The sequence below is a fragment of the Lygodium microphyllum genome, chromosome 13 (assembly GCF_053477565.2).
Source record: "Lygodium microphyllum isolate KBCC chromosome 13, Lygodium_microphyllum_v1.1.10, whole genome shotgun sequence".
In the NCBI taxonomy this organism is placed as follows: domain Eukaryota; kingdom Viridiplantae; phylum Streptophyta; class Polypodiopsida; order Schizaeales; family Lygodiaceae; genus Lygodium; species Lygodium microphyllum.
This window is the reverse complement of record NC_141147.1, coordinates 70,921,809-70,948,614: the sequence shown is the minus strand read 5'-3', so window position 1 is coordinate 70,948,614 and position 26,806 is coordinate 70,921,809. Positions and strand designations below refer to the sequence as shown.

General features: G+C 39.9%; 1 protein-coding gene across 2 annotated transcripts in view; it reads left to right on the top strand.

Annotated features, from left to right (window-relative positions):
- Positions 1-26,806, top strand: part of LOC148026748 (uncharacterized) — a 110,432-nt gene that overhangs the window by 69,281 nt on the left and 14,345 nt on the right. For both annotated transcript variants that reach the window (XM_087691244.1, XM_087691245.1), the window contains exon 7: positions 15,455-15,516. In XM_087691244.1, the coding sequence (XP_087547370.1) occupies positions 15,455-15,516 (62 nt within the window). The remainder of the gene's footprint in view (positions 1-15,454; positions 15,517-26,806) is intronic.

Here is a 26,806-nt window from a genome sequence, read left to right as displayed (position 1 = left end):
AATTGTCTGGCAGAGCTGCAAATGTTGAAGAACTAGGTGCATATTGTTTATACATGTTAGGTTTGATAGCATCAGTTGGATCGCGAGCTGTGGTTTTCTTCTTTCTTTGGCTTGCTTTTATGTTGGATATGGATATCTACAGTTGTTGATACTTTGTATCCTAATACTCTTGTAGTTGTATTGCGTAAGACATGGAGACAGGATGTATCACATACTTAATACTATGAATATTATATGTGTGGTATGCATAGTTTATGCATGGAGCTAGAGATGTTTACAAGTACTTCATTGTGCAGTAGTGTATAACTTTCAATTTTGCTAGAATGTGAACTTTCTCAAGTTCTCTATGATGATAGTGTTGCCCATTATAATGGTTGTTCATTTGTGAGCCGTATGTTAGTGTACACTTGTTGCATAATGTTTCATGCTTGTTGAGCTTCTAAAACCTCAGAATGTTTCCTTTATGCCGAATAATAGACTCTACTATAGAGTACAAGTGCATGTCTGCATGGAGTGTTTATCTTTTACCCAGAAAAAACGAATGCTATTCATTGACCACTTTTTGACAGATTTCTAAGAGAGTTCACAAACTGCCGCTTTCTCCCTCGTTTCTAGTCTCTAGTTGCACCTTCCCCTCTTGCTCTCACTCACACAAGTAACACAAAAATCGAAGCTCTTGGCATATTTGATTTTCTTAGGCATCTAGTTCACTCCTTATTGATTGTAGTTGTAACCCTGAGATATGGATCTAATGCTGAATCCTCTATCATGAGAAACCAGCATTTTTATTCCAGCATAAGGAGGACAATAGCTTAACAAACCTCCCTATGTTAATGTTTTCTTCTTGTGTCTCAAGGTATATGTCAATCGCACAATGCCTGCCAAGTTTTATATGGCCTCATCCTTACAAAAATTATAACCAATTGTCCTAAGGATGTTTATTAGAATATGGGCCCAATCCTCCTAAACAAGCCCACTATACCGCCCTCAAATCTTTCAAATGAGAATAATGAGAAGATTCCTTCCAAAATTATGAATCATGATAATCAAAACGAAGATGGAGATGGCAGTCATCATGAATAAACTGAATCAAATAGTAATGCAAAGGCCCCAGATTTGACATTTCAAAAGTTTATTGCAAATTTTTCTTGAATGCTGAAATCTGATCAGCATGTGTCCCTGTGAGCAGAAGATCATCCACATAAAGAGAAATGACCAGCAAAGATCCCCCTCTTTGCATACGTAAAGAGTAGATTCTGATGGGCTGTTAAGGAACCCTTGACTGAGTTAAAAGACATCAATTTTTGCATACCAAGCTCATGGAGCTTACTTCAAACCATATGAAACTTTTTGCAGCTTGCATACCAAGTTTTCGGATTCTTTTATTGCAAAACCCATGGGCTGCTGAACATACACTTCATCCTGAAGTTCAAAATGCAGTTCTAATGTCAAGCTAGTGCACAATTCAACCATAATGGCAGCAAAAGCAACCATACATCTAATGGTGGTCATACGGGATGTAGGAGCAAATGTCTCCTCATAATCAATGGCCTTCTTTTGCGCATAGCCTTTTGCCACAAGCCTAGCTTTGTACTTATAAATAGATCCATCTGCTTTTCTTTTTAGCTTATAGACCAATTTAGTATCACCTGGCTTTCTTTCCAATAGGCAGTGTAACTAAATCCCATGTTTGATTCTTCATGATAGAATCCAATTCAGGTTGCATTGTTGCTGTCCGATGCACACACTGTTGTACATCCTCAAAAGAATTAGGCTCCTCATCATCAAGTGTGTTTGCTACCATAACAAACTCCATCATATTAGCATGATCATACAAACGTGCTTTTCTTGTACGTCTAGCAAGAGGAGCATCCAAATGATTGCCTTTTAATGTTTGCAAGTACCATCTAGGCATTTGTCTAGCCTTATGATTATGTACGTGCTCTCAATGAACCTCAAGTTTAGTATCTTGCTAAATATTCAGATCAGCCTTAGGCTGAATTTCTGCATTGTTTAATGGAGCAAATTGGTTGAACATTTTGTTCATTTAATGAAGCTCCAGTTGTATCACCAAAAGAAACAGGCAGCAACCATTAAAACACATCATTTGCAGCTTGATATGTGTCAAAACCAGCAAGAGATAATCTTGATTTTTCATCGAAAATCACATCCCTACTAACAAAGACTTTCTTGGAAACATGATCGTGCAATCTGTACCCTTTGCTTTCATTGGTGTACCCCACAAATATGCACTTGATAGCCTTATTGTTCAATTTCTTTCTCAATACTTTGGGAATATGAGCATATGCATGACATCCGAAAGTATGAAAGTGACCAATTGAAGGTTTATGGTTGTTCCAAGCCTCAAAAGGCGAGACATTTTTCAATGCCTTAGTAGGAAACCTATTGAAAATATGACAAGCACACATAACTGCTTCCATCCAAAAACCATGTGGCAAGTTTTTAGCTTTCAGCATACATCTGACCATCTTCATAAGTGATCGATTATTTCTTTCTACAAACCATTTTGCTATGGAGTATGTGTAGTAGTATACTGATGTGCAATGCCTTTTTGCTTCAAAAATTTATTTAGCAAAGAAGACATGTATTCTCCCCTTTGGTTCGAACGAATAGACTTAGTTTGATAGGCATATTTATTTTTCAGAAGTCTAATAAAAGCTAAAAAGATATCATACACTTTTGAATTTTTCACCAATGAATGTACCCACAAAAGTGAGTAAAGTTATAAATGAAGGTGCCGAAATAATAGCATTCACCCAATGACTTTGTCTGCATGGATCCATATACATTTAAATGCACAATTTGCAACCTACAACATCACGAGGAAAAGAGAACAAATGCATGTCTTCCAAAATGCATTCCTCACAAATATACTTAGAAGTCTCTCCAAGAGAGAGAAACCATCTAATATCTTAGTACGCTGCATAAGCATTAAAGTGCCATAGGTACCATGCCCCATGTGAGCATGCCATAACTCTACCTGTGACATAGCAGAAGTAATAGTAGATGCCAAATAGACTGACTGCTCAATGGAATGAGTATCTAACTCATAGAGTCCATGACATAATGTGCCAATAAGTACCAAGTCAAGAATTCTTTATCTCTGACCATGCATTTGTTATTATCAAATGTCACTTGTATTTCACATTTTGCTAAAGAAAAAATTGACAACAATTTCTTCTTTATTCTTGGCACATATAATGTCCTTGCAAATGGAGGGTAGAGCCATGAATGGCTTTCAAGACAATCTTTCCAACACCTCTAACAGGATAAGATGCATTGTTGGCACATTGCACAAATTTGCCAACAGAAGAAGTTGCAACAATAGAGATAAAAATAGCCCTATGGGATGCAATGTGCTTAGAAGCACCATTGTCAAAGAACCAACTGCTAGCATCCTCTGTAGAGCTGAATGTTCTATCTACCCAAGAAGAATCATAATTATAAGGGTAAAAACAGTAGTCATGGTCAACAATAAACGATGCAGACTCTGTAGCAGTAGCAATAGAAGGTGCATTGAAAACAGACATTCTAGACTCCTTTTTCTCCTTGGCAATGCATTTCTTGCATTGTGGGATGTAGTGACCTAGCTTTTTACAATAATGACACTTTTTCTTCTTGGCTTGCATGCCCCCCCACTTCTTGTTATTCTATGAAGTACCTAAACTTCCAAAACTCTACGGAGTGTTCCTAGACCGATTGCCCTTGCCCTTTTGTCTTGCTATAAAAGTGTGCTCTGAGGCTACAATATCCACCCCATTGTTCTTCCTTGTTTGCTCTTCTTCCAGCAGCAAACTAACCAACTGAAGAAAGGTAAGTGGCTTCGGAGAAATTCTCATTGTGAGATTCAATGCCATGTGAAAGGCCAAATAAGAAGGTGGCATGGAATCAAAGTAGTAGAGATATTTGTGCATCAAAATAATACTCATCTACATTCATCAACTACTCACACAAGTCATGAATTTTGTTAAGATGATATTGCATAGCATCACGTTTGTCCATCTTAACATTTTCAAGCTCATTTTTTAGGAAAGAAATGCATGTCTCATTTTTTCTAGCAAACATTTGCTCAAGTATAAGACATGCTACTCGTAAAGAAGTAGCAGACGGTATATGCGAGATTATGGACCATTGAATTGCCAATGCAATAAGTAACAATGCTTGGGCATCCTAAGTGTCTCAAGTCTTCTATGCAACTATTCTTTGGAATAGTGGCTGAGCTGGAGGTAGCCTCTGACCATGTCCTCCTTGGGGAGGAGTTGTAGGAGCCACAACTCCAGGTGGAACATGTTCACCACTAACATACTCCCAAGGATTTTTAGCCACGAGCACATTCGTCATCATGAAGACCACAGAGAATAGTTATTGCCCTCCAATCTATCCTCTTTAGATACATAAGTGAATACATTACTCTGTCCTTGATTGGCCATGATAAATGTCACTCTTCCAAAAGGCACAAGAGAAATAACCAAAGGTGGATTAACCTAGAAATCTGCAAATTTTCAAAAATTACAGCAAACACCAAGCTGTAATTAACAAAACAGTATCAACACTTGATCACTACTATCCAATGTACAAAATTTTAGTTAATTTCTGACTAAGCGTTTAGCACATGTGCCAATGTCCACTAAACGTGCAAAAGTCCCAAATGTTTGACCCGAATTCCAAGAAATTTCTGCGATTTCAGCCCAAAGGCACTTGCTAAAGCAGAAATGCATCTTTCCCTTGCAAAATCCCCTTATTGTAGCTATGATTTTATCGAATAAAATAATAAAATATATCTATGAAAACTGAGAGCAGGCAAAGAACAAGCCAATCTCAAGTTGTGGTTGCCGGAAGTGCAGGTGGAATTGCTTGAGATGGTGGTGGAGCTGGTTGTGGGTAGACAGGCCAGGCAAGAAGGCAGAACAGGGTGCCGCAAGCGGAGCATGCAAAGAACAAGGCAAGCTCGAGCTGTGGTTGCCGGAAATGCAGGTGGAATTGCTTGAGGTGGTGGCGGAGCTGGTTGTGGGTAGACAGGCAAGGCAAGGAGGCAGAACAGGGCGGCGCAAGCGGAGCAGTCAGGTGACAACTGTTGGAGCTGAGGGGTGGCACTGTTGGACAGGGAGGTGCCGCTGAATAGGGCAACGCTGAAGGCACAGGCGCAGTGCTAGTGAGCTTGCTGGCGGACTGGGCTAGGTAAGTGCTGGTTGGCCACAGGCAGCAGCTCCTGGAGAGTTGAGGAGCTAGACTGGGCGAGCCTGATGAGGCTAACGAGAGTGTTGCAGCTGACAGAGGCTTGCTTGATGAACCTCAAGCTCTAGTACCAAGTGTTGAAGATGGAGATGGTAGCTCCAAGCTCAGTACACATTGTGAACATTATAGAGAGAGTGAGAGTGTAGACACAGCTCGACACATGATTCATTCATAAGTGTGTAAGACAAGTACAAAGTACAACCCTTAGACCTTAGGGTTGTGCAGGAGCCTTAAAGGTGCGTTCACACCCAAAAGTATGGTAAGTGACTGAACTGTGTAACATAAACACACAAATAGAGAATAATGTAACTGGGCGTGATTCAAACCCAATAACACCTTGGTGAAAACCCTTGAAGTAGATACAAAGTATGAGGAACTCTTTGAAGAGTAACTTAGCATACCAAAAATACAATGGTTGTGTGAACAACCAATCTGGTGGGCTATAATGCGAGATCATCTGAGGAGTGGTATGAGAGAGGTGTCTAAATCCGAAATCTGTAGGAAAGCCTCTCTTTTCTTCCTCCTCTTAAAGATACCTTGCATCCTCTCCTATCTCCCATGGAGTATGGGAGATGGGAGAGTCTGAATCCCAAATCTGTAGGAAAGCCTTCCTTTTCTTCCTCATCCTCTTAAAGGTGCCCTGCATCCTCTCCCGTCTCCCACTTAGAGTGTGGACTATCTCTGTCCAAATCCTCGATAGTAAGGACTTGTGGGTAATCTTGAAGATCAATGACCTGGCTGCATCTTGCAGTCCATATGTACCAAGCTATGATGCTTTAAATCAGCACACATCTATGACAATGCATGAGTTCACTTCACTTGTGAGTAGTCTAGGGTAGGGGTCCTACTCAAATGTTGTTCAATGATGAGAAGAGCAGTACTCCAAGAAGAATGTCCTCCTTGTAAAGAGATACTCATCTATGGACAAAAACAAAACCATACAACAAAGCAATAAAGAACACAGCTAGGGCGAGGTAACTTAGAGACAATAAACACCAAAGAAGATAATGAAAGAATGAATGTTGAATGTATGTACAATGCTCAATGCAACAAACCCACTATGCAAAGACTAAATATTGGTCCCTTGAACTCCTTGTCTCTAGCAAGGTAGTTAGGTACGATCTTTCTGATTTGTGTAGTCTGTGGACTTAGTACAGTACGGAATGTACACAAAAGAATATGAGATAAAATATGGTGTTTTATACTTTTATTAAAAATTACATAAGAAATTAAGGGTTAATCTAGTAAATATTACTTGCTTCAACATGAGACCTATGACCCAATAAATAGAGTGTCACAAGGCATTATCAATTCAATACTAACTTTGAGCTTGTTGCTTCAATAGTGAATTGGATGATAGTCAAGACCAAATGTAAATACTTCAACCTAATGAGTATTACTGAATATAGGGTGATAACTTGTAAGAGAGGTAGGCGGAAACTCAAGATAAAGGTGGTAATAGAGAGGTAGGGCAAGAGGAGGTTGTAAGAGAGGTGGAAGTGGAGGTAGAGGAAGAGGAGGTAGTAGAAGAGAGGTAGAGGAAGAGGAAGAGAATGAAGAATAGGTGGTGGTAAGAGGTAGAGGAGTTGGTAAGGGAGATAGAGACAGAGGTAGAGGAAGAGGAAGATTTTCAATCTATCATTTTTGTTTCCCCAAATTGGCAAGGCCTTTTTTTTTTGGTCCATGATAGATATAATGGATCAGACCAGACTAGATGGATTGTTCGCGGATCTATTTCATCCACGGAGAGAATGCAATCTGGTCTCTAGGACTATAGTAGAGAATATGAGCTGGAGAGTGTGTTGTACTTTGGCAAATCTCAAAATGTAGTACACAACCTCTAGAGACATTTGGCAATAGCAAACTCAGCTTAGGTGTGGCCAAATTAGTGTGACAGCTGGTAAACTAGGACACGTTGAGCAAAACGTAGCTTCATTTGGGTTTGGCTTATTGGATACAGAACTTTCTAGGATCACATTTATTTTTAATAAAAGTTAAATAATCTTGAGATTTGGGGCTGTAATTAAGAGCTAATAAGTAATAATGCATTAGCTCAACACCCCCTCACAAGCCCAAAATTGGGGCTACAAAGGGACAATCTAGGTAGCATAGGCCCAATTGTTTCTTTTACCCATGGTGTCCCACCCCAAAGCAACCAAGGGCATTGGGCAAAGGGTGCTCTAGTGACCTACCAAGACTATAGAGGTGATGGTTATCTTACCAAGGGAGCCCAATTGATCACTCCATAGAGGCCAAGGCATCAGACATGGGGTGCTCATCGGCTACGGAGTTGCCTACCAAGACCTGCAAAGGCAGATAGAACTACATTGAACTTTTCTTTTTCTTTTGTTTTTTTTTTTTCCCCCTTTGAGTATTTGAAATGATAGTTTTCATCCTATTGAGCAATTTGTGGCCCTAGGTGAGAATAAAATTGAGAAGAGTGAAAATGCTTGAGAGTTGTCTTTTTCTCTATGGTAAAATTGGGATTACAACAGCTCCTGCTGTTGCTACAAATCTGTAGTTGCAATCTGTTCAGACCTACCAACACATTGCCTGCTCATCACTGGATCCAAAAAATAAAGTATTATTTTAAATGCTGTCCTAGTCTGATGCTACGTTGGCCTGCTTGCTGCAATCAGTCTGTAAATGGTTGCCGCTGATCGTTTCATGAGAAGCTTTATAGCTTGCAGTAGAGAATTGGTAGAGAAATATCTAGAATAGATGATGCAGGTTTTCTATAATAAAATTTCAGACCTGACGATGTTGTGAGTCCCTGCAAACTGGCTTATTTGAATACCAAAATCTTGTGTAGATCTCCAAGATTTGCTGCTTTAAATACCTCTTTTTAAACCGAGAATGATGTTAAAAAGGCAAAACTAGATCAGCAATAATGGAATTTACTACATATACAAAGGAGGAAACCTCCAATCCAGATTTACTTGAACAAATTCATCAATATGCTCACAAAATACACAGATCTCATTGGGAAGAAAAAAAAAGAGATATAGTTCCTAGAAGAGTAGAAACAGATTGGCTAGTACAATACAATAGTTAGCAAATAATCATGATCCAGGGAAATTCACTCCAAATTCTGAATAAGGTAAGAAATCGAAGAGAGGAGCCACAAGCCTCAATCATAGAGACAAATACAGAAGGTCTGCAAGAGGGGAGATAGACTCAAAATGATCCAACGAAATTCACTCAAAATCTGAATAAAATAAGAAATCAAAGAGAGGAACTACAAGCCTCAATCATAGAAACAAATACAAAAGGTCTACAAGAGGGGAGATAGACTCCGCCTCGGCTTGCAAGTTCAAACTCTTGTCTATACATGTACTAATCAAATTGGAACCAATTTCCCTTCCTCTCACTCTACCCAAGCACTTGAATCTAGCAATCTCTTTCTCCTCTTCCTCACCTTTTTTGATTCATCCTCTTCTTGTAGTTGCTCCAGCTTGCTTCCTATCCATCCATGAGAATTTGTGCATATAGTTGTTTCATTTATGGGATTATTCTAATCCACCCATTTTCTAAGGTTCTTTTTCTCTTTATTTAGGCTAAGGTTCAAAATTACTTATTTTCTTCTAACCACCTAGCATTTAGTGTGTTCTAGTTTGACCTCTTAACAGTTAAAAAGATGGCTCTTCAATTTTTATTCTTGTATAAAGCCTAGGGTAGTGGGGTTTCGTTTTTTTGCCACTCAAGAGAAAATGAAAAGCTATTTGAACAAACTCTACATAATATGAATCTTGGAACAGACTAGTGTAGTGCAATTAGAAAGACATACGACCAAAACCTAGTGATACTACCTCTTCTCCCTCCTAATATCAAGTGATTTGCTACCCAATTGATAGAGCTCCTTAAACTTTATAGGCCCAATTCTGTTTATATTATTACAATACTCAACACGAGATAATCATTGTAGCAATTGTCAATGGCATCCTCTCTAACTCCAATATATACCAAATGTGGTAATGCTTAACAAGATGGGAGCATAAAATAATGATGAAAGAAGACAAGGAAACCAATTCAAATCGAGACAAGTGCATTTATCATTTCAATTTACATCATGCATAGACAATGTATTTTCCATGGTGTTATGTATCCTTGAAACTCAAAATATTATTGGCAAGTCCAAGGAAAAGCCATACTACTCATGGTAAACAATCCTGCAACATTTCCCTAGAAAGCATAAAAAATTCATTTGTCCTCTCTTCATGAGAATAGAGATTGTGTGAGGAGATATGATAGAGTTTATACTAGGTTGTGTAAAAGAGACTAGTGTAGCTTGTAGAGATACTCTAGTCTGAGAGATTCATATGGTCATGATGAGGATTCTCCTTGGAACATTGGGAGCCTTGGCAGATGATTGCTTTGCCAAGGATAGAGCCTCTCTAGACAATATCTTCATAGAGCGCTAGTTGGAGGGCCAATTGATTTTCTTATGTTGCAAGAGCACTACCTCTCAAAAGAAGGATTTCCTAGTGCAGCGGGAAGGTGTTGCCACCAATGGAGTTTCTCTTACTGGGCTCTTGCTGTGGGCACCTCAAAGATTTGGGTGAAGGTTTTATGAATGTAGGTGAGCCTTGGCTACATGCGGTCAATTTGGGCATCCTTGTCCCAAGGAGGTCCATGGTTGTTTATGAGGGTAGATGGGGCAATCATTAGACTATTATCTAGCCCCTACTGGCCATTTGTTGAGAAAAAAATTTGGGACCACCCACACTCTCTATACCCTATGTTGATCATTGGATAGGGGACTTGAATATGACAGAGGCTTTGGAGGTTGAATTTGCCTACCACAATGCTAGTAATTCCTCTACTGGGCAAACCCCATTCGTTGCCAATTATGAAAGACACCCTAAAATGGACATTTATATGAGTCAACAAGTGAAAAATCCAATAGCTATGAATCCAGCTGAACACTTCTCAAAAATCCGTAAGGAGTTGAAGGCACATATTCAATAAATCCAAGAAAGATATAAAGACAATGTTGATCAACAATAAATGCAACATCTAGCTTACAACATTGTAGATAAAGTTTGTCTCTTATGGCAATATTTATGCTCCTCACCCTTCCCAAAAGTTGGATCATCAAAGACATGAGCCATTGAAGATCATTGGCCTAGTGAATCTAGTCACTTATCGTCTCCATTTACCACAATCCATGAGAATTCATCCACTATTCCACATCTTAGTCTTGGAGCTTTGCCATGTATAGTAAGGGAGAGGAGCCTATAAGCACCACCATCTATTGAGATTGAAGAACATGTATAGTATGAAGTCGAGAACATCCTTGATTATAGAATCTCTCTTGAAAGCCTCGAATACCTATACATTGGAATGGCTGCGATACTAGAGCGCGAATATGGGAACTAGCCTTTAACCTTTCTTGAGCACCTGCTAAAATAAAGGAGTTTCATCAATGACATCTGTTGAAGCCAAGAGTGTACCAAGCCACTGCTCCTCAGTATGATTGAAAAATCTAGTATCTTCTAGAAATCTACAGAATGTTCTAAAAGATTCTAGAAGGTTCTAGAATATTCATTACAAGCTACAAAACTACTTGTATGAGTGCCCACATTAGCATTGCTTATGTCACTACTTATATCAGCAATGCTTATATATGTCATTGAGGACTACATACATCTATGTTAGTGCTTATGTTATCTCGTATTTAGAAGCTTCCCCTTAACCTCCTTAACTCTAGTATAAATAGGAGTCTTGGGCTACAAGCTATGCAGTCTTGCCAACATTAGTTTTGATGCTCATACAAGGTAAGTCCTCTCCAGTTCTAGTTCAAGCCTTGTATCTCCAATGCTTATCTTGTTTTGTATTTGGTTTAGTCTTGTATCAAGATCTTATCTTCTATTGTGAATCTAGTCCTATTGTAAATATCATTGTATCAATTGCATATCAAGAAATATATTGTTCTACTCCATCTTCTTGCAATAAAGAATCAATTTCTTGTTCTTATTCTTCTTCTTCTTTTGCTTCTTCTAGTCATTCTTGTGTAAGTTGCGAGGCCACAATCCTTGTCCTTGCCAAGTTCTCATCACCTATATAACAACTACTATGTGTCTTTGTGGACATAGATAGGGGAGAAGGTAAATAAGGATTTTTTTACACTACAAGTCCTAGACACTCAAGACAAGGTGTTAACAGACTTGGTAAAGCATATGGATCTCTAGCTCAAGGGCCCCTGGATGTTGGGTGATTGGAAAATGGTTATTATATTTTCCTATTGAGCTCAACGACTACACCTCTAGGTTTTGAGGGGGAGAGAGAGATTGCATGGCAAAGTATTGGGAGAGTGGTCATAGAGACTATGAGTCATTGATGACTACCTTTTCACCAGAGCACCTTCTGGATGCTTTATTAGCCTTCCATTGGCCAGTGCTTAGGGTATGATCAATTGGATAGGGCCTTCTTCCTAAGCTATTGGAACTTAGTTAGCAGAGGTCTTGCAATGTTTTAAGAGATTATAGCATCGGGAGATATGCTAGAGAGATTATCTAAGGGATTTCTTCACCTCATCCCGATTGTTAGAAAGAAAGAAAGAAAGATATATTAACGTCTACATAAGGCCAATGTGGCCTATGAGACCAAATCCAGAGTACATCCATGTCTAATGTCATCTCATCAGTAAAGGAAAAGATAACATTACAAATAAGTGGGTGGCCTATGAAACAATACTGAAAATAACTATACGATGGGACTATACTAGGGTTGAACCATGTGTCGTGTTGTTCCATCGATAGAAAAGAAAAGGAAAGGAAAGGAGAACCAGACCTGATAGAACCCTGTACAAAAGTGTGTTAGAGAGAGTATCATATTGGAGAATATTTTTACTTTTTCGGAATCCATGGCTCTTACGTAATCTAGGAGGCAAGACCACATTGTGCTACTTCATTTTGAGAAGGCTTAAAATAGAGTCGATTGGGATATTTGGAGGGCACCACGTTAAGGATGGGTTTTCCCCAGCTCATAGCCAGATTCTTATCGATGGTTCCAAATTTAGCATTTAGAGGGTGGTGAGACAAGGATGCCCCCCTACCCATTTCTTTCTATTTGTAGCAAGGGCATGAGTTCTTCTTTGAGGGATAGGTCTATAGGTATATTGGCATCAGACTACACATCCTAGAGTTTGAGGAGTTGTTAGATGTAGAGTTGGTAACATGGCACAAGTATTTACTTGGATGGAGATGAAGAGAATTTCAAGGTCTTTGTATTTGTGATGGAGGTATTATGTAGAGCCTCAAGAGTTCTCATTAATTGGCACAAGTCCTATGGATTTTGGGTTTGTGATGTAGGAGTTAGATTGGAGGCCACATACTAGTTTCACTTGGGTTTCCCTTGGTACTTTGGTGAGGTATATTGTTTATCATGCAGACATTGATATCACATCAAAGTAGCAACCGGTACCCTTTATCTCGAGCATAAGGCAGAAGCTATTGCATTAGAGCACAACGAGATTATCAATAATAGGGCTGCAGTGGTTAACTAGGCTCTATTTGCTATCATGTAGTATATCACCTCTTGTTCATCCTTCTCTAGGTCATGCATTGGCTAAGTGAAGCACCTCATTAGGTTTCATTTGGTTAAGCGAGATGGATGCCCAACAAGGGATAAAGTAGGCTGGGATGTTAATATTCAGCCTAGATCTGGAGGTATTCTGGGGATCATAGACCCATACAGTTAGTATTGATGGTGATGGGCCTTCTTTCAAGTGAGAAAGTTATTGCTATGGAGGTTAGAGGCTATTATCCCTTCTAGTGGAGGACCATGGCAGCCTAGCGTATGCTAAATTTTCTAGTACTACCATGCTACACAGCTTGGGAATAGCTTTGAGGTCTATTTTTGCTGCAGTTATGATCCAGGATTGGAGATTAGTATCTACAAAACTTTATCAAATAGACATAGATACTGTTGAAGAAAAGTTGAGGCACCCACTTTTCTTCGACTAGATACTTAAGACAAAGAGAGGCACACGTTAGAGAGAGGACATGCCTATCTTGGGGGAGGTTCTCTTCAGAGATAGCTTCTATAGTGGGAAAGTGGTTTTCTTTTCTTAAGCTATAGGTGGAGAGAATTTACTTTCTCATCGTAGAGTCAAGATAGTTAAGTTGGAGTCCACAAGGTGCTCTTGACTGAGATTAGGGTTGTCGCTCATCATGATAGTACTTGGTATGTAGACCCGAAGGGTGAGACATGCATGATGGATGGTTCAAGGTATTAGAGATCTATTATCTTGACTCATGGTAGAGTCAAGATAGTAAAGTTGGAGTCCATAGGGTGCTCTTGACTGAGGTCTATTCATAGACTCTAGTGAACCTTTAGGAGTGGGTATGGGGAGATCCATTTGCAAACACTTTGGGATGTCCCCTTTTTCGGACACATGATTAGGTTGGGGAGGAGGATCCAAATGAGTAGGTTAAGAGAGGTGCTAGTGGCATCTCAACATTGGACTACATATGGTATATCACTAGTTTCCTAGCTAACATTTGGAGGAAATTGAAGGATAATATTCCTTTTGTTAGATGTGAGTAGTGAAAGGAGACACAAAGGACATTGTGGATTGCCCTGGGGCTTTGGAGGTATGGAGAGAGCCATTAGGATTGTGTTTCATGGCATTGTCGAGTCCCACTATGATGGGGGATGGTTGTTTGGGTCACTTATAGAGGCCTAGCTTGCGGAAATGATGATATATAGGGATGTCATACTTAACTTGTCTTGGGGTGGCTTGGGAGCAGGATTGCCATGCTAGATTTTTCATTGAGTGTGTGGGCTTCGAGGCACTATCATAGATGGGAGCTTATAGCTAGCATCATTGCTTGGTACACATGCATTGCCATATTCAACCATGCTATAGATCTATTCAATATATCTATTGTAGAGACTCTTCCATGATTTGGACAAAGACTATCCATACTCCCTGTGTGGGAGATGGGAGACGATATAGAGCAGGTTGGAGACTGTGAGGAGGAGAAATTCTTTTCTCAAGACATAGGATTCCAACACCTTTCACTATAAGCCACATATGGTTTGGTTCTATAGACCTCCCAATTGCTTACTGACTCAACCTTTGCAAGAGAGTTTTTCTTTTCATATATGCTTTGTTTTGGAAGTCCCTTAAAGGCTCTTTTGAACTTTGTACTTTGGCTTGGGATACGTTGTCTTGAGGGCATCTATTAATAGAATCTTTCTCATGTTTGGGGGAAAAAGGTTTCTCCTCTCTAGATAGAGAGTGGCAAGGTGAGAAACTAGAAGCTCCAAGGTGAAGATGACAGAGACATCATCAATTAGTTTGTGTCATTGGTACAATGCCATACACTTAGGAAAGCTTTCAAAATCTTACAAGAGCCTTCCAAGATCTGGACATAGACCATCCATCCTCTCCACGGGATATGGGCAAGGATAAGGGGCAGCTTGGAGACGAGGAGGAGAGATGCTTTGCTCAAGACTTGGGATTTTGGCATCTTCTCTCACTATCAGCCATACATGGTGTGGCACTACAAACCTCCGAATTGGTTATTCACTCAAGCTTTGCAATGACTTGCCCTTTGTTGTATATTATATGTTTTGGAAGTCTGTTATAGGACTATTTTGTACTTTGTACTTTACGTTGGGATACTTGTCTCAAGGGGATCTATTAATAAAATCTCTCTCTTCCTTAGGAAAACAAAGTTCTGCCCTAGGGGGAGAAACTAGAAGCTCCAAGCTGAAGATGACTAAGGCATCATCAGTTAGTTCAGGTCACTTATACAATACCCAGCACTCATGCTAGGTGTGGAACTCTTACAAGATCACTGGCTCTGATACATGTGAGGATATGCTACGGTTTGTAGAGAAAAAGCAAGAGATCAGCATGATCATGTAGCTTTTTGACAGCATTAGAGTAGACTAGAGGTGCGCACACTATGCGCTACGATGATGTAAAATGCATTTAACAAAACAAGATTTTAATGCAATATCTCTTCCACTTAAGTACGCATTTTGGTGTATTCTAGTAGGAGCCATTCAAGGAATCTATTAGCTTTCCCACAATTACAAACTCATTTTGTTCTTTAAGCATAAAAATACAGAGTCTCCTGTTCTTTAGCATCATTCTATCTTTTGATAGAAGGAAATATTTAACTTATTAAACTTGGCGATATTGGCATAGCTTCAACTTGACAAGCTATTACTTTTCATGCAGTGCTTATGGAAGGGGGATCTTGCTGCCTCACTGTGTTGATGTTATTCAATCAGCTACAAATGGTAAGAAATCATGGTCTTGTATATTCGTAAAAGTTTTGTTCCATATGGTAGACTAAGTTCAGTGTGTCTGCATGTTGATGGACCCACAAATAAAGTGCTTGATGGATCTTCAAGGTTTTGTGCTTGCTTAAATGGGCTAGCCACATGCAAGGAATTGGATGAATTGGTAGCTTTTCCGGAGCTGAGGAAGGTTTCCTATAAGACTGGTAAGGAAAGTGGATCAATCCATTGTAGTAGGGAGAGGATTGCAGTCAGAGGACCATTATGGCTTGTGGAAACAACTGTATGGCATAGCTAATAAGTGCAATGTCGTCATATGCTTGAGAAAGAGCAAATGGACAAGCTGGTCTTACCACAAAGCACTGGTCTTCGCACATATGTTAGAGCCTATTAACTTGATGTTTGGATGCCACAAATTTAGAAGGTTCTTGCTTCCTAAACTGTTCACAAGTTTGATACTTGTGTCTATTCCCTAGGCAAAGGCCTTAATGTTTGATAAACTGGTTCAACACCTTCTTTGAAAACAATATGTGAGTTCTCCCTCTGAATCCTCTAATATTCTCACAAGAAAAGATAAGAAATAAGGTTTAGGAATTTAGATAACTAGAAATAGATACGTTGTGAATTTAGGAAATTATTATGTTTCCCAAGTAGAATTCAAAAACCATAACCTAAGAGGAAACATCTAGCTACAAAATAACAGAAAATTCGAAGGGATAAAATCCTAGGAATTTGATACAATGTGGAATTAATATGACATATACTTTTTTTTCCTTAGTGGGTGGGAGGGGAGAAGGAGGATCAATATCATCCCATAATGTCTCTCATGGATCTTTCCAACATGGATAAGCTAAAGTGTTGAGTTATGATTGCTCAATCATGTGCTAGTATCGTCTCTATCCTACAATCATGGCTCAAGCGGGGATGTGGACTAGCGGGCTGTGGTTGGTGCATTGTGCCTCTCTCCGTGGCTCTAAGGTGACTTGTGGTGGTTGAATCATAGATCAATCCAGAGTGTGCTTTGAATTATCAGATGTAGGATCAGCTTTGAAAAAGCCAGTAAGGATGTGCTGCCTTGTATGCTGAAGGTGCCTCCCTCGGGGCTGAAGGAGTTGCTCTCCATGTTAGCACAGCTTCCAAGAGGAAGAGTCCAAGTTAATGCTGACTCGGGAAGTCTATTACCCTAGGTTGTGGTTCAAATCCCTTTTGGAATAGGCAGCGGAAGTGTCCCGTGATCTCTTAACACATTGGGCACCTACATATGTAGTACCTGTAAAGAAATATCTGAGCACGAAAGATAAACACACTGTGTATGACAAAACACAATGTTAGAATAGCAAGACTCAAAGGTGAAGAGTAACTCAGAATGAAAGAAGAATGAATGAATGAATGCTGAAAGCACACTAAGCAAGAGTGAATACAAAACCTTGAACCTCCATATCTCAGAATGGGCTGGAGCAAAGATGAATTAGAGAGTGTGCTGTACTTTGAATGGATCCCAAATTGAGGCAGGCAATCAGCTGCTGCAAACACAAATCAAAATCAAAAAGATGTTTGGATCAGGCTGATTGGTGGCAGTGGCAGCAGGGCGGCCTGCACAATAAGTAAGCGCCAGATGGCAACAACAAAAATGCTGATTAGGCAGCTCATAAAAGTGGACAACAGGCTGAAGATGTGCAGAATGATGCAGGCAGCTGCTGAATGTTGTAAACACAGTGGTCTGCTGCCTGTATGATGCCCGTGACTGGTCAACTACTGACATCACAGTGAAATTGATCTGGACAGCTGCAGCCTTTGGGGCTGGTGATTACTGGTGGCTGATGATGTGCACAGCAGCAATGGAAGTGTCTACAGTAAGTGCAGCAGTTAGGGCTATCGGAATGATTGCTTGGAGCTGGGCAATGGCTGGCTGCACCATGAACTGACGTATCTATCGAAGGAGGGGTCTAGAAAACAGTGGATGTACGCACCAGCTGGTGGAGAAATCTGCAAAACAAGGCTGGACCATGTGGCTGGGTAGCCTTCTATTTATGGATGGGGATCCTCACAAAGTTAAGGATTTTGCTTATGGGACATAGAAACGTTGGTAATTTTTGAGTTTTGGGATTGTTGTTAAGAGGTAATTAAGTAACTAGTAATTTACCTTGTTTAATTGGTATATGACCTCTTTTAGCTTAACATCCCATTTTAGGCCCAAAACTGGAATCTAAGAGGGATCACAAGCATTACTTAGCCCATAATACCTCAAGACATTTCACCCCAAAGCAGTGAGGACCTCAGTCCAAGGGTGTTCCAGGGGTGCACAATGGCCGCCCAAGAACCTACCAAGACTACAAAGGTAATGGTTATCTTACCTAGGGAGCCCAAAGGGCCACCCTAGAGAGACCAAGGTACCGAGGGTGCTTGTTGGTTTGCCTAATAGCCTACTAGGCCTTGTAAAGGTGATGAAACTACTTTGAACTATCTTGTGATTCTTTTTTTGTTTATGTTTTTGTTTTTTTCCAAAAAATTTAAAGTATGTTTTCCCATGGGGAAAAGAAGGGATGGTTAGATCCAACATCACAAAACTAAAGACTATCCCAAGTACCCATCCAGGTGTGTCGGTGATGAGGAAAAGTATAGAATATGTGTCATGTTGCCATAGAATGTATTGCCATAGAGACTCCCATATGAGCTGTCGCAAATGTGATGGATCCCAAGTTGATCACTCTTTGATGAAGGAAAAGGGGAAGTATGCATAGAATGAGTGGCAGCCAAAAGATAGGTTTTCCTTGCATTCAAAGTGCTCTATTCACAAAACACAAAGCTAATGCATGATTTTGTACAAAGGTATTGCAAAGTGTTATGCTCAGACAGAATAGTATGCAATGGTGCCACTTGGTGCCCTCATAGGGGAATTGTTCCCTTGTCAAAGCATCATTTACAATCATGATCATCAAGATGCAAACTCATGATGATACAAAATACAAATGGAATTGAAAGAATATTGATCAAAATCTTGTAAACACCAAGAGAAGAATATTGCCTCGTCTTATCACCACACAATGAAGGAGAAGTAAGCACCTCACTTTCTCGAAGATGTTGATGCCGATGGGGGAAAGGAGAAGCACGCGAAGAAGAAGAAGAGGGAGTGAGAATCATGTCTAGCTCAAAACCTATGAAATGAACGGGCTCCAAGGCAATCTCAAGGAAGGCGATAACTCTGCCTCAAGAGAAGAAAACTCCATGTTGGTCTAGAGTGTGAAGCCCCACCAAAGAAGGGCAACCGAGATAAGGAGTGCTGAATGATCCAAGTCTGCGCTACGATCAAACCGATAGGTCCTGTGGGGATTAGTACCAAATTGAAAATACGAGCAGCAAAAAATACCACATGAGACCAAAAAATATGCATACATCAACTTGAATGAAAGTGCTTTGAGATGCTTTTAATGGTGTGTGTGATTTAGTATGGTTGGTAGGGATTCCTACTACCAATAGATATGTATGCTAAAGATGTAGGAAAGTAAGAGTAGAAATGTGCAATGGAAGAGAGAATACAAGCTAGAGCATGCCTTGCAAGAATCAGGTAAAACTTCGATCAATGTCAACTACATCTAAATTGGAGGGAGGCCCTATGATTTGCTAGATTGGAGGTCTTTTGGGAAAGTGGGCTCAATTGCTTCTCTTTATGCACTAGATGTAGATGTCAACTTTGGAAGAGTAGAGGACACATCTAATCTATCCCCAAGGGAGATAAGGAATGCCGACGAACCAAAGTTCAAAGTAGTGGTATAGCGAGGCGGCCTAGGGAGGTGGTCCGAAGGCCATGTGGCAAGTGGTTTACAATGGAAAGTACGCTATTGGTGTGGAGGATGACCCCCTCGAATGTGGAGTAGGGGCAAAAGTATCCTTGCTTGATGTACTCCAGTTCGTAGGTAGGGGAGAGGGTCGAGTCTTGGGTAGATTGCCTTTGGCCATTGAGCAAGACTCCTCGCCAAAATGACTGACCTTTTGGCAATGTTGATGACAATATTTATTCCTCTTGGTGATATTTTACCAACTTGGTTTCAATCATGGAGGGGAGCTATTTTTCTCCTTACTACTTGAGTTGGTCTCGGTATTAGTCTCTTTACCTCCTTGCTTCACCTTTTGAGAAGCCAAGATCCCCTTTGAATATGGAAAATGAGTTTTTGTATGAAATTGATTAAACAACTTTATGAAATGCAAAAGTTGACATTCAAATTGATAAAAGGTGGGCAACTAGGATTGTGAGGTAATTTGCTCGTGTCTTGATTGTTTTTTGACTTGGGTAAGCCAATTGTGGCAAATACAACGAGAGTAATATTGATATTTAGCCACCTTGACAATCAAATCATCCCCTCAATGATTTTGAACTCTTAGATTTTGTAGTTGAGATTGATATGTTTGGTATAATCATGAGCAGCTTAGTGGTCAACTGGATGTGTCCAACATTTAGATAAAAGGTCAAAGTGTTGAAGTTGTGAGTGGAACTCCAATATAAGACCTAGCATGAGCTTGACGATAGCTATGGTATTTCTACTCTTCCAAGAGTGAACTACCTCATATGAGAATCAATGGGAGTCAGATTGAGTTTCCTATCTTTGAACACGTTCCCATAAGCCTTGGGAATTCAAGACATACCATCAAATTAGATTGAGTTGTAAAGTTAGATCTAGTGAAATGAGTCTTATCTGTAAATGCATTCTTCGTTGATGCAGACCATAGTTGCTCTCGTACATGGTATGTATAGGTTTGTATGATACGATTGGTACGTTTTTGTATGCAAAGTTTAACACTTTTTTCCTCCCGCATTTGGGCGCGTTCCCACGTTTGGTCAACATCTTCTTCAACTTGATTTTGGCTTCTTTTTTTCCTACGTGGCACTTTGGAGTCCTCGGATGCCACATGTGGGTGACATTTCATACCTCAGCCCCCTTGGATTCCATGCTCTAGCTAGCCCACTTTTAACTGTTTGACTTGGGCCTTGGATGCTCTTTTTCCACACTCTTCTCTCTTCTCCCACCTTGGATCCCTCTCTTCTTCCACTCTCTTCTCTAGCCTATAAAAGATGCTCCTTCCCTCCTTTCTTCCACACCAAATCAACAAGCATTCTTAAGCCTCTCTCTCTTCAAGCAAGCTATCTATCTAGTAAGCCTTTCCCACCCTCTCTCTCTCTCTAACTTTCAAGCCTCTCACTCTTCCTCTCCTTCTCAAGGCTTAAGCCTCTCAGTATCCCTCTCTCTCTCTCCTCTCCCCCACTCGGGTCCCGAACTCTCACCATTGGATGTGCAAGTAATGTAGGAAGCACTACATAAGTGGTGTGACCTAACTTTTCCAACATCTTTCCAAGACAGGGGGCCAAGTTGCTCCATGCAAGGAAATTTCTTAAAACATTGCGGATGAGATCCTCACCAAGATGAGAGGGGGTTCCACTAGAGGAGGAGGAAGTGGTGTATCAGCACCAACACCCTTGAACATCTATGTCGATGAAGGACTGAGGCTTCAAGCTTGGAAGTCGATGGAGGACCGAGGCCTTGTATTTCTCACAAGTCATGATTGTTGAGATAGCAAGCTCAATACGTGCGGACATTGATGATGGACCATGTGGCTAGATGGGTCCGCATGTCTACACTTAGCACATCCGTAGTCAATATGATCCACACATAGCCAATGACTTATTACTTATTATATTTAGTTTATTGCACCTATCTATAGTTGGCATAGTTATAAGGCTAGTTGATTAGTATAGTGAGTTATGCATTGTTTGACTTAGCATGCCACTTTCCTTTATGTTGTATCTTATCTATACTTTGTGTACATTGTATTGTGTGTGAAAGAAGAAGAAAAAACTAGCAAGAAAACATTTTGGTCTCTCTCTCTTATTATATTCTTGAGTAAGCTTCCTCTTGTGTGTATGGTATATGTTTGCTATACTAATCCAAGTAAGTTCCGTCTTCCCCACCATGCGATTCTTAATATGGTATTAGAGTAGCGTCATTGAGAGAGGTTGGTTTTGAAGGTTGAAGTGAAGGAGAAGAAGCAAAAGTCTAAGTAAGCAACCAATGGCAAGTTCTCTGATTTTTCCACTCTTTCTCTTGGATAGTATCTGCAGAGACACTAGAAGTAGGGCAGAGTAAAAATGTCAGATTTGTTGTGTGAATGGAGTACTATATATTCAGCAATAAGCCCTTAAGGGCTTACCCGCAAAATTTTTGGCCATTTGAGGCCGTTTCAGGTCCTATTTTAGAGCTGCAAGATTGCGGACAATAGTTTCAAGATATACTGCAATTTCGGTCGTGTTGACCGTAAGTAGGTGCACAAGTTACAGATTTTAAATCTATAAGTTTTGAGGTGTTTGCTAGGAAACAAACACAAGTTTTATTTGCAAATAGGTTGTAGATTATATGTATTATTGAGCAGTCAGTGAAAAAGGCTACTTGGTGTATTGTTTTATACTTATTATGAAAGGTTGCAGAATACTTACTTGTTGTTTTGTATCATTTTTGTGATAATGTTTACCCCACATCAAAATGGGGTCGCAGAAAGAAAGAACAGACATATTGCAAAAGTTGCATGGGCATTGATATGGTTGAAAAGAATATGCCAAAACATTTTTGGTTTGAAGCTGTTCATACTGTTGTCTATATTATGAATAGAACTCCCATAGTTGTAGTTTATGAGATGATCCCCAAAAGAATACTTTATAGACAAGAAGCCCGATGTGCCACACTTGAAAGTGTTAGGTTGTATCACATATGTTCATGTGCTAGATGAGTTGCAAAAGAAGCTTAATCCAAAGGCTAATAAATGTATTTTTATTGGATACTCTTTAGAGCAGAAAGGATATCGTTGTTATAACCCTGTCGCAGGTGAGTTTAGAGTGAGCAAGAGTGTTATTTTTTATGAGATGAGCAGATAGTATACATCTAGTGGTGATGCATTAGATGATGATCATGATCATGATAGTTATGTGCAAAAAGAAAAGTAAGAATCATAGAGCCTTAGTGGACGAGAAATATCATTTGGTACTACATTTATAGTTAGTCCTTGGTTTGAGAGATTGAGTAGTAGTCCCACATCTTTAGGTGGATCTACAAGTGTGTAGGTAAAGATAAAGGAAATAATAAAGTGTTGGATGAAAATGATATATCTACTAGTCATTTGAGATTTGATGGAGATTCTAGTGGTTTAGAGAGTTTGGATGATGAGCTTGGTATTCCTTCAATCAAGACACCAAGTGTAGAGAGAGCACATGATAATGTAAAGGCTCCATTAACTAATCTAGTGGTATGCAAGTTTAGCAGGGTCAAATATCTTGTTAAAAGATTTGGTTTTGAAGATTATGCAACTCATCATTATACTTATATGGTGAAGATAGTTGAGGATGTCGAGCCCACTTGTTTTGAGAATGCTATTGGTCATTCTCATTGGGATACAACAATGGATGAAGAGATGGCTACATTAGAAACCAATAAAACTTGAGATTTGGTACCCTTACCTAAGGGAAAGAAAGCTATTGGCTGTAAGTGGGTTTACAAAATCGAGCATAATGGAGATGGTTCCGTTAGTAGGTATAAAACTAGGCTAGTTGTAAAAAGCTATTCTCAAATATATGGCATAGATTATAAAAAGACATTCAGCCCAGTTGCTAGGATGGCAACTGTTAGATTTGTGATTGCTTTGGCAGTAGCCAAAGGTTGAAATTTGCAGCAAATGGATGTCAAGAATGCCTTCTTGTACGGTAAATTGCAAGAAGAGGTGTATATGGAGCAGCCAACAGGTTATGAGGATTCAGAACATTCCATGTATGTGTGCAAATTAAAGAAAGTACTCTATGGGCTAAAGCACGCATTTAGAGCATAGTTTGACAAGATCGGAGAGTGTCTTGTCAAAATTGGATTTTATGTTTCTGATGCTGACCACTCACTTTATGTAAGAAAGAGAGATGCAAGCTTGGTAGTCATAGTCATCTATGTGAATGACTTGATTATCGCAGGTGATAGTGACAGTGGGATTGCTGAAGTTAAGATCTTTTTGAAGAAGAGATTTGAGATGAAGGATTTGGGTGAGTTGAGGTACTTTCTTGGTATTGAGGTAACAGACGTGATGATGGTATATGGCTATCCCAAAGGTAGTATGGCTTGGATATGTTATCCAAGTATGGTATGATAGTATGTAAGCCTCTTTTTGTATCATTGGAGCAAAATGTGAAGTTAAGTGTCGATGTTGGGGATGAAATAGAAGACTCTATTATGTTCAAGAGGATAGTAGGGAGCTTGATTGACATGACTATTACAAGGCCGGACTTGAGCTATGTTGTTGGACTTGTCAGTGAGTTTGTGCAGATGCCTAGAAAGCCTCATTTGGATGTACTTAGGCGTATATTGAGGTATGTGAAGTGTACTTTATATTATGGATTTTTTTATGAGGCAAGCAAGGATGTACAAGTGTTTGGATACACAGATGCACATTCGGCTGGTAGTATGTTAGATAGAAGATCTACCAACAGATTCATGTTTTCCCTTGGTAGTGTAGTAGTTAGATGGAGCAATAGAAAGTAACCTGCAATTGCTTTATTATCAAGTACAGAGATCGAGTGTAGAGATGCTACAATGGCAGCATGTGAGGTGGTATAGCTACAAAAGTTATTGAGTAATTTGGATGTGTAGGGAGATGGTCAAGTTGTTATTTACTGCGACAACATGAGCAACATACAACTAGCTAGAAACCCATTTTTTCATGCTCGGACAAAACACATTGAGGTGTGCTACCACTTTGTGAGAGAGAAGGTACTTGTAGGAGAGATTGACTTGGTATATGCCAGCGCATAGGATTAGATAGTTGACATTTTCATAAAGGCATTGGGTGTAAAGAAGCTTTGAAAGTTTTGAAGCTTAATGAAATTGTAGAGATACAATTGGGCTTGAGGGGGAGTGTTGAGATGGCAAGCTCAACATGTGCAGACATTGATGATGGACCACTTGGCTAGATGGGTCCGCATGTCTACAGTTAGCAAGTCGGTGTTTATGTGAGGTGGCCATTGACTTATCACTTACTGTATTTAGTTTGTTGCACCTATCTACAAGTGACATAGTTATAGCACTAGTTAAGTAGTATAGTCCTTTATGTACTATTTGACTTAGTAGGCTATTTTCCTTTATGTTGTATCTTATCTACACTTTGTGTACATTGTATTGTGTGTGGAAGAAGAAGAAAAAACTAGCAAGAAAATGTTTTGGTCTCTATCTCTCTTTTTGTGTTCTTGAGTGAGTTTCCTCTTGTGTGTATGGTATGTGTTTATTTGGCGCAGCAACCCAAGCAAGTCCCCCCACCACACGATTCTTGACAATGATGTCGATGGAGGGCCGCATGGACAAAATATGGTTGCTTCGTTCTTACTAATGGATGGAGTGATCATAAGAAATGGGGCATTATCAACATATTCATTTCATGTTCACTTGGCACTTACTTTTTACAAGGCGTAGACATTGGCACAAGAGGGAGAGAAAAATGATAGCCGCTTTACCTCCACATTCGGCAAGCTATCATTGAGGTATACATTGTTTTTTTTAAATTGTTTCTTTTATAATTTTGAGTTTTGTATTATAAATTATAAATTATTATTTAATGATTATGATTCGTGAAGCCTCTTATCTTTATCTCTCTTTCCCCACGTCTCTCTCTCTCTCTCTCTCTCTCTCTCTCTCTCTCTCTCTATTCTTAAATCTTTCGAGGCTCAACTCTCATTCTCTCTCTACGCATTGTAATTTATGGGTGGGCCCCTCAAATGTGGTGCAAGTTGTTACTGACAATGCATCGAATTGTCTACGCACGAACTATTTGCTTGAGATCGAGTTTTCTATAATTGTGTGGACTCCATGTGTAAGTCATTGTTTGGACTTGCCCATGGAGGACATCAGAAAGCTTAAGTGGGTGAAGAGGATGGTCCACAAAGCTACATCAGTTATCACCTTTTTCACAGTAAAGGTGCAGGTGCTGGCAATGTATTGCGAGCATAGCACACTCAAGTTGACGAAGGCTTTTTCAACTCGGTTTGCTTACATGTGATTGTTGCTCGAGCATCTTTATGAGGTGTGGTTTGCTCTATGCTAGACATTGGTGTCCATTGTATGGAATGAGTGGAATGAGCATGAGATAGAGGAGGCCAAAGCTATGCAATGCTTGTGCCTCAATGAGTAGTTTTAGCAGAAAGTTTATGCCATTGTTATTGTTGTGACTCCCTTTTATAAGGTGTTGTGTATGAGTGATTGCGAGGCCTCCACCATGGATCTTCTTGTTTACTTTCTTAGAGTGGCATTGGCGGAGGTGCATGCTTGCACAATGATCATAGAGATAGAGTATACACATGTTCTTGAGATAGTAGAGAGGAGCTAGGTATAGATGCATAAGCCCATCTTGCAGCATTGGTATATCCAGTCTACAAGTCACCGGTGGTCATGGACAATAGAGAGCTTTGTTCCGACTAAGTTGCACATTTGACTCATGTGGTCCATGTAGATGACCACAATGTAGTACTGGAGGAGCTAAGATGCTATATAGATTAGAGAGGGCATGTGGCATTTGCTTCTCCCATTTGTTGGAGGAGAGAGTCAATTGTAAAGCCTCTCTTTTGGTGGCAAAACTTTCGAAATGTGCTGGAGACCCTTTAGCCCTTAGCCATGAGAGTCCTCGCTCAGGATTGCTCTTCGGATGCATGTGAGAGAAACTGGAGTTCTATTCTCTCATTCACACGAAGATTCATAATTGGCTTAGCACAGGATAGCTAGAGTGGCTAGTCTATTGTTGCACTAATGCATGATGAGGGCTATGATGAGCTTGGGTAATCCAAAACAAGTAAACACTTGATCATAAAATTTAAAATTTGTTGTTTTGAACTTAATACTTATTAGTTTAGTATTTACAATCTTATGTGCATTGTGTAGGCGAATGTTGATACATCCAAGTTGATAGGTGATACTCTTTTTGAGTGTACATCAGGAGGCGGATGAGGAGGAGATGATCTTTGTAGAGCTCTATAGAGAGCTTACAGTGGCAGATACTTGTGATACTTGTATTCAATGTGCTTGTGGAAGAGAAGTTCAAGTAGGTGGCAGCAAGGGCATGGTGATTCAGTTCCTTGCAACACGGACGAGGGGTGGTTCAAGTCGCTTGTCCCCCCTTCCCCTCCCACACCCCGCCCCAGCACCTAGGGAGTCATCATTTGATGATGATTGGTAACCTTATCAGTGAGGATGAGTATAAGAGTGTCTCATCATCCGATACTGAGGAG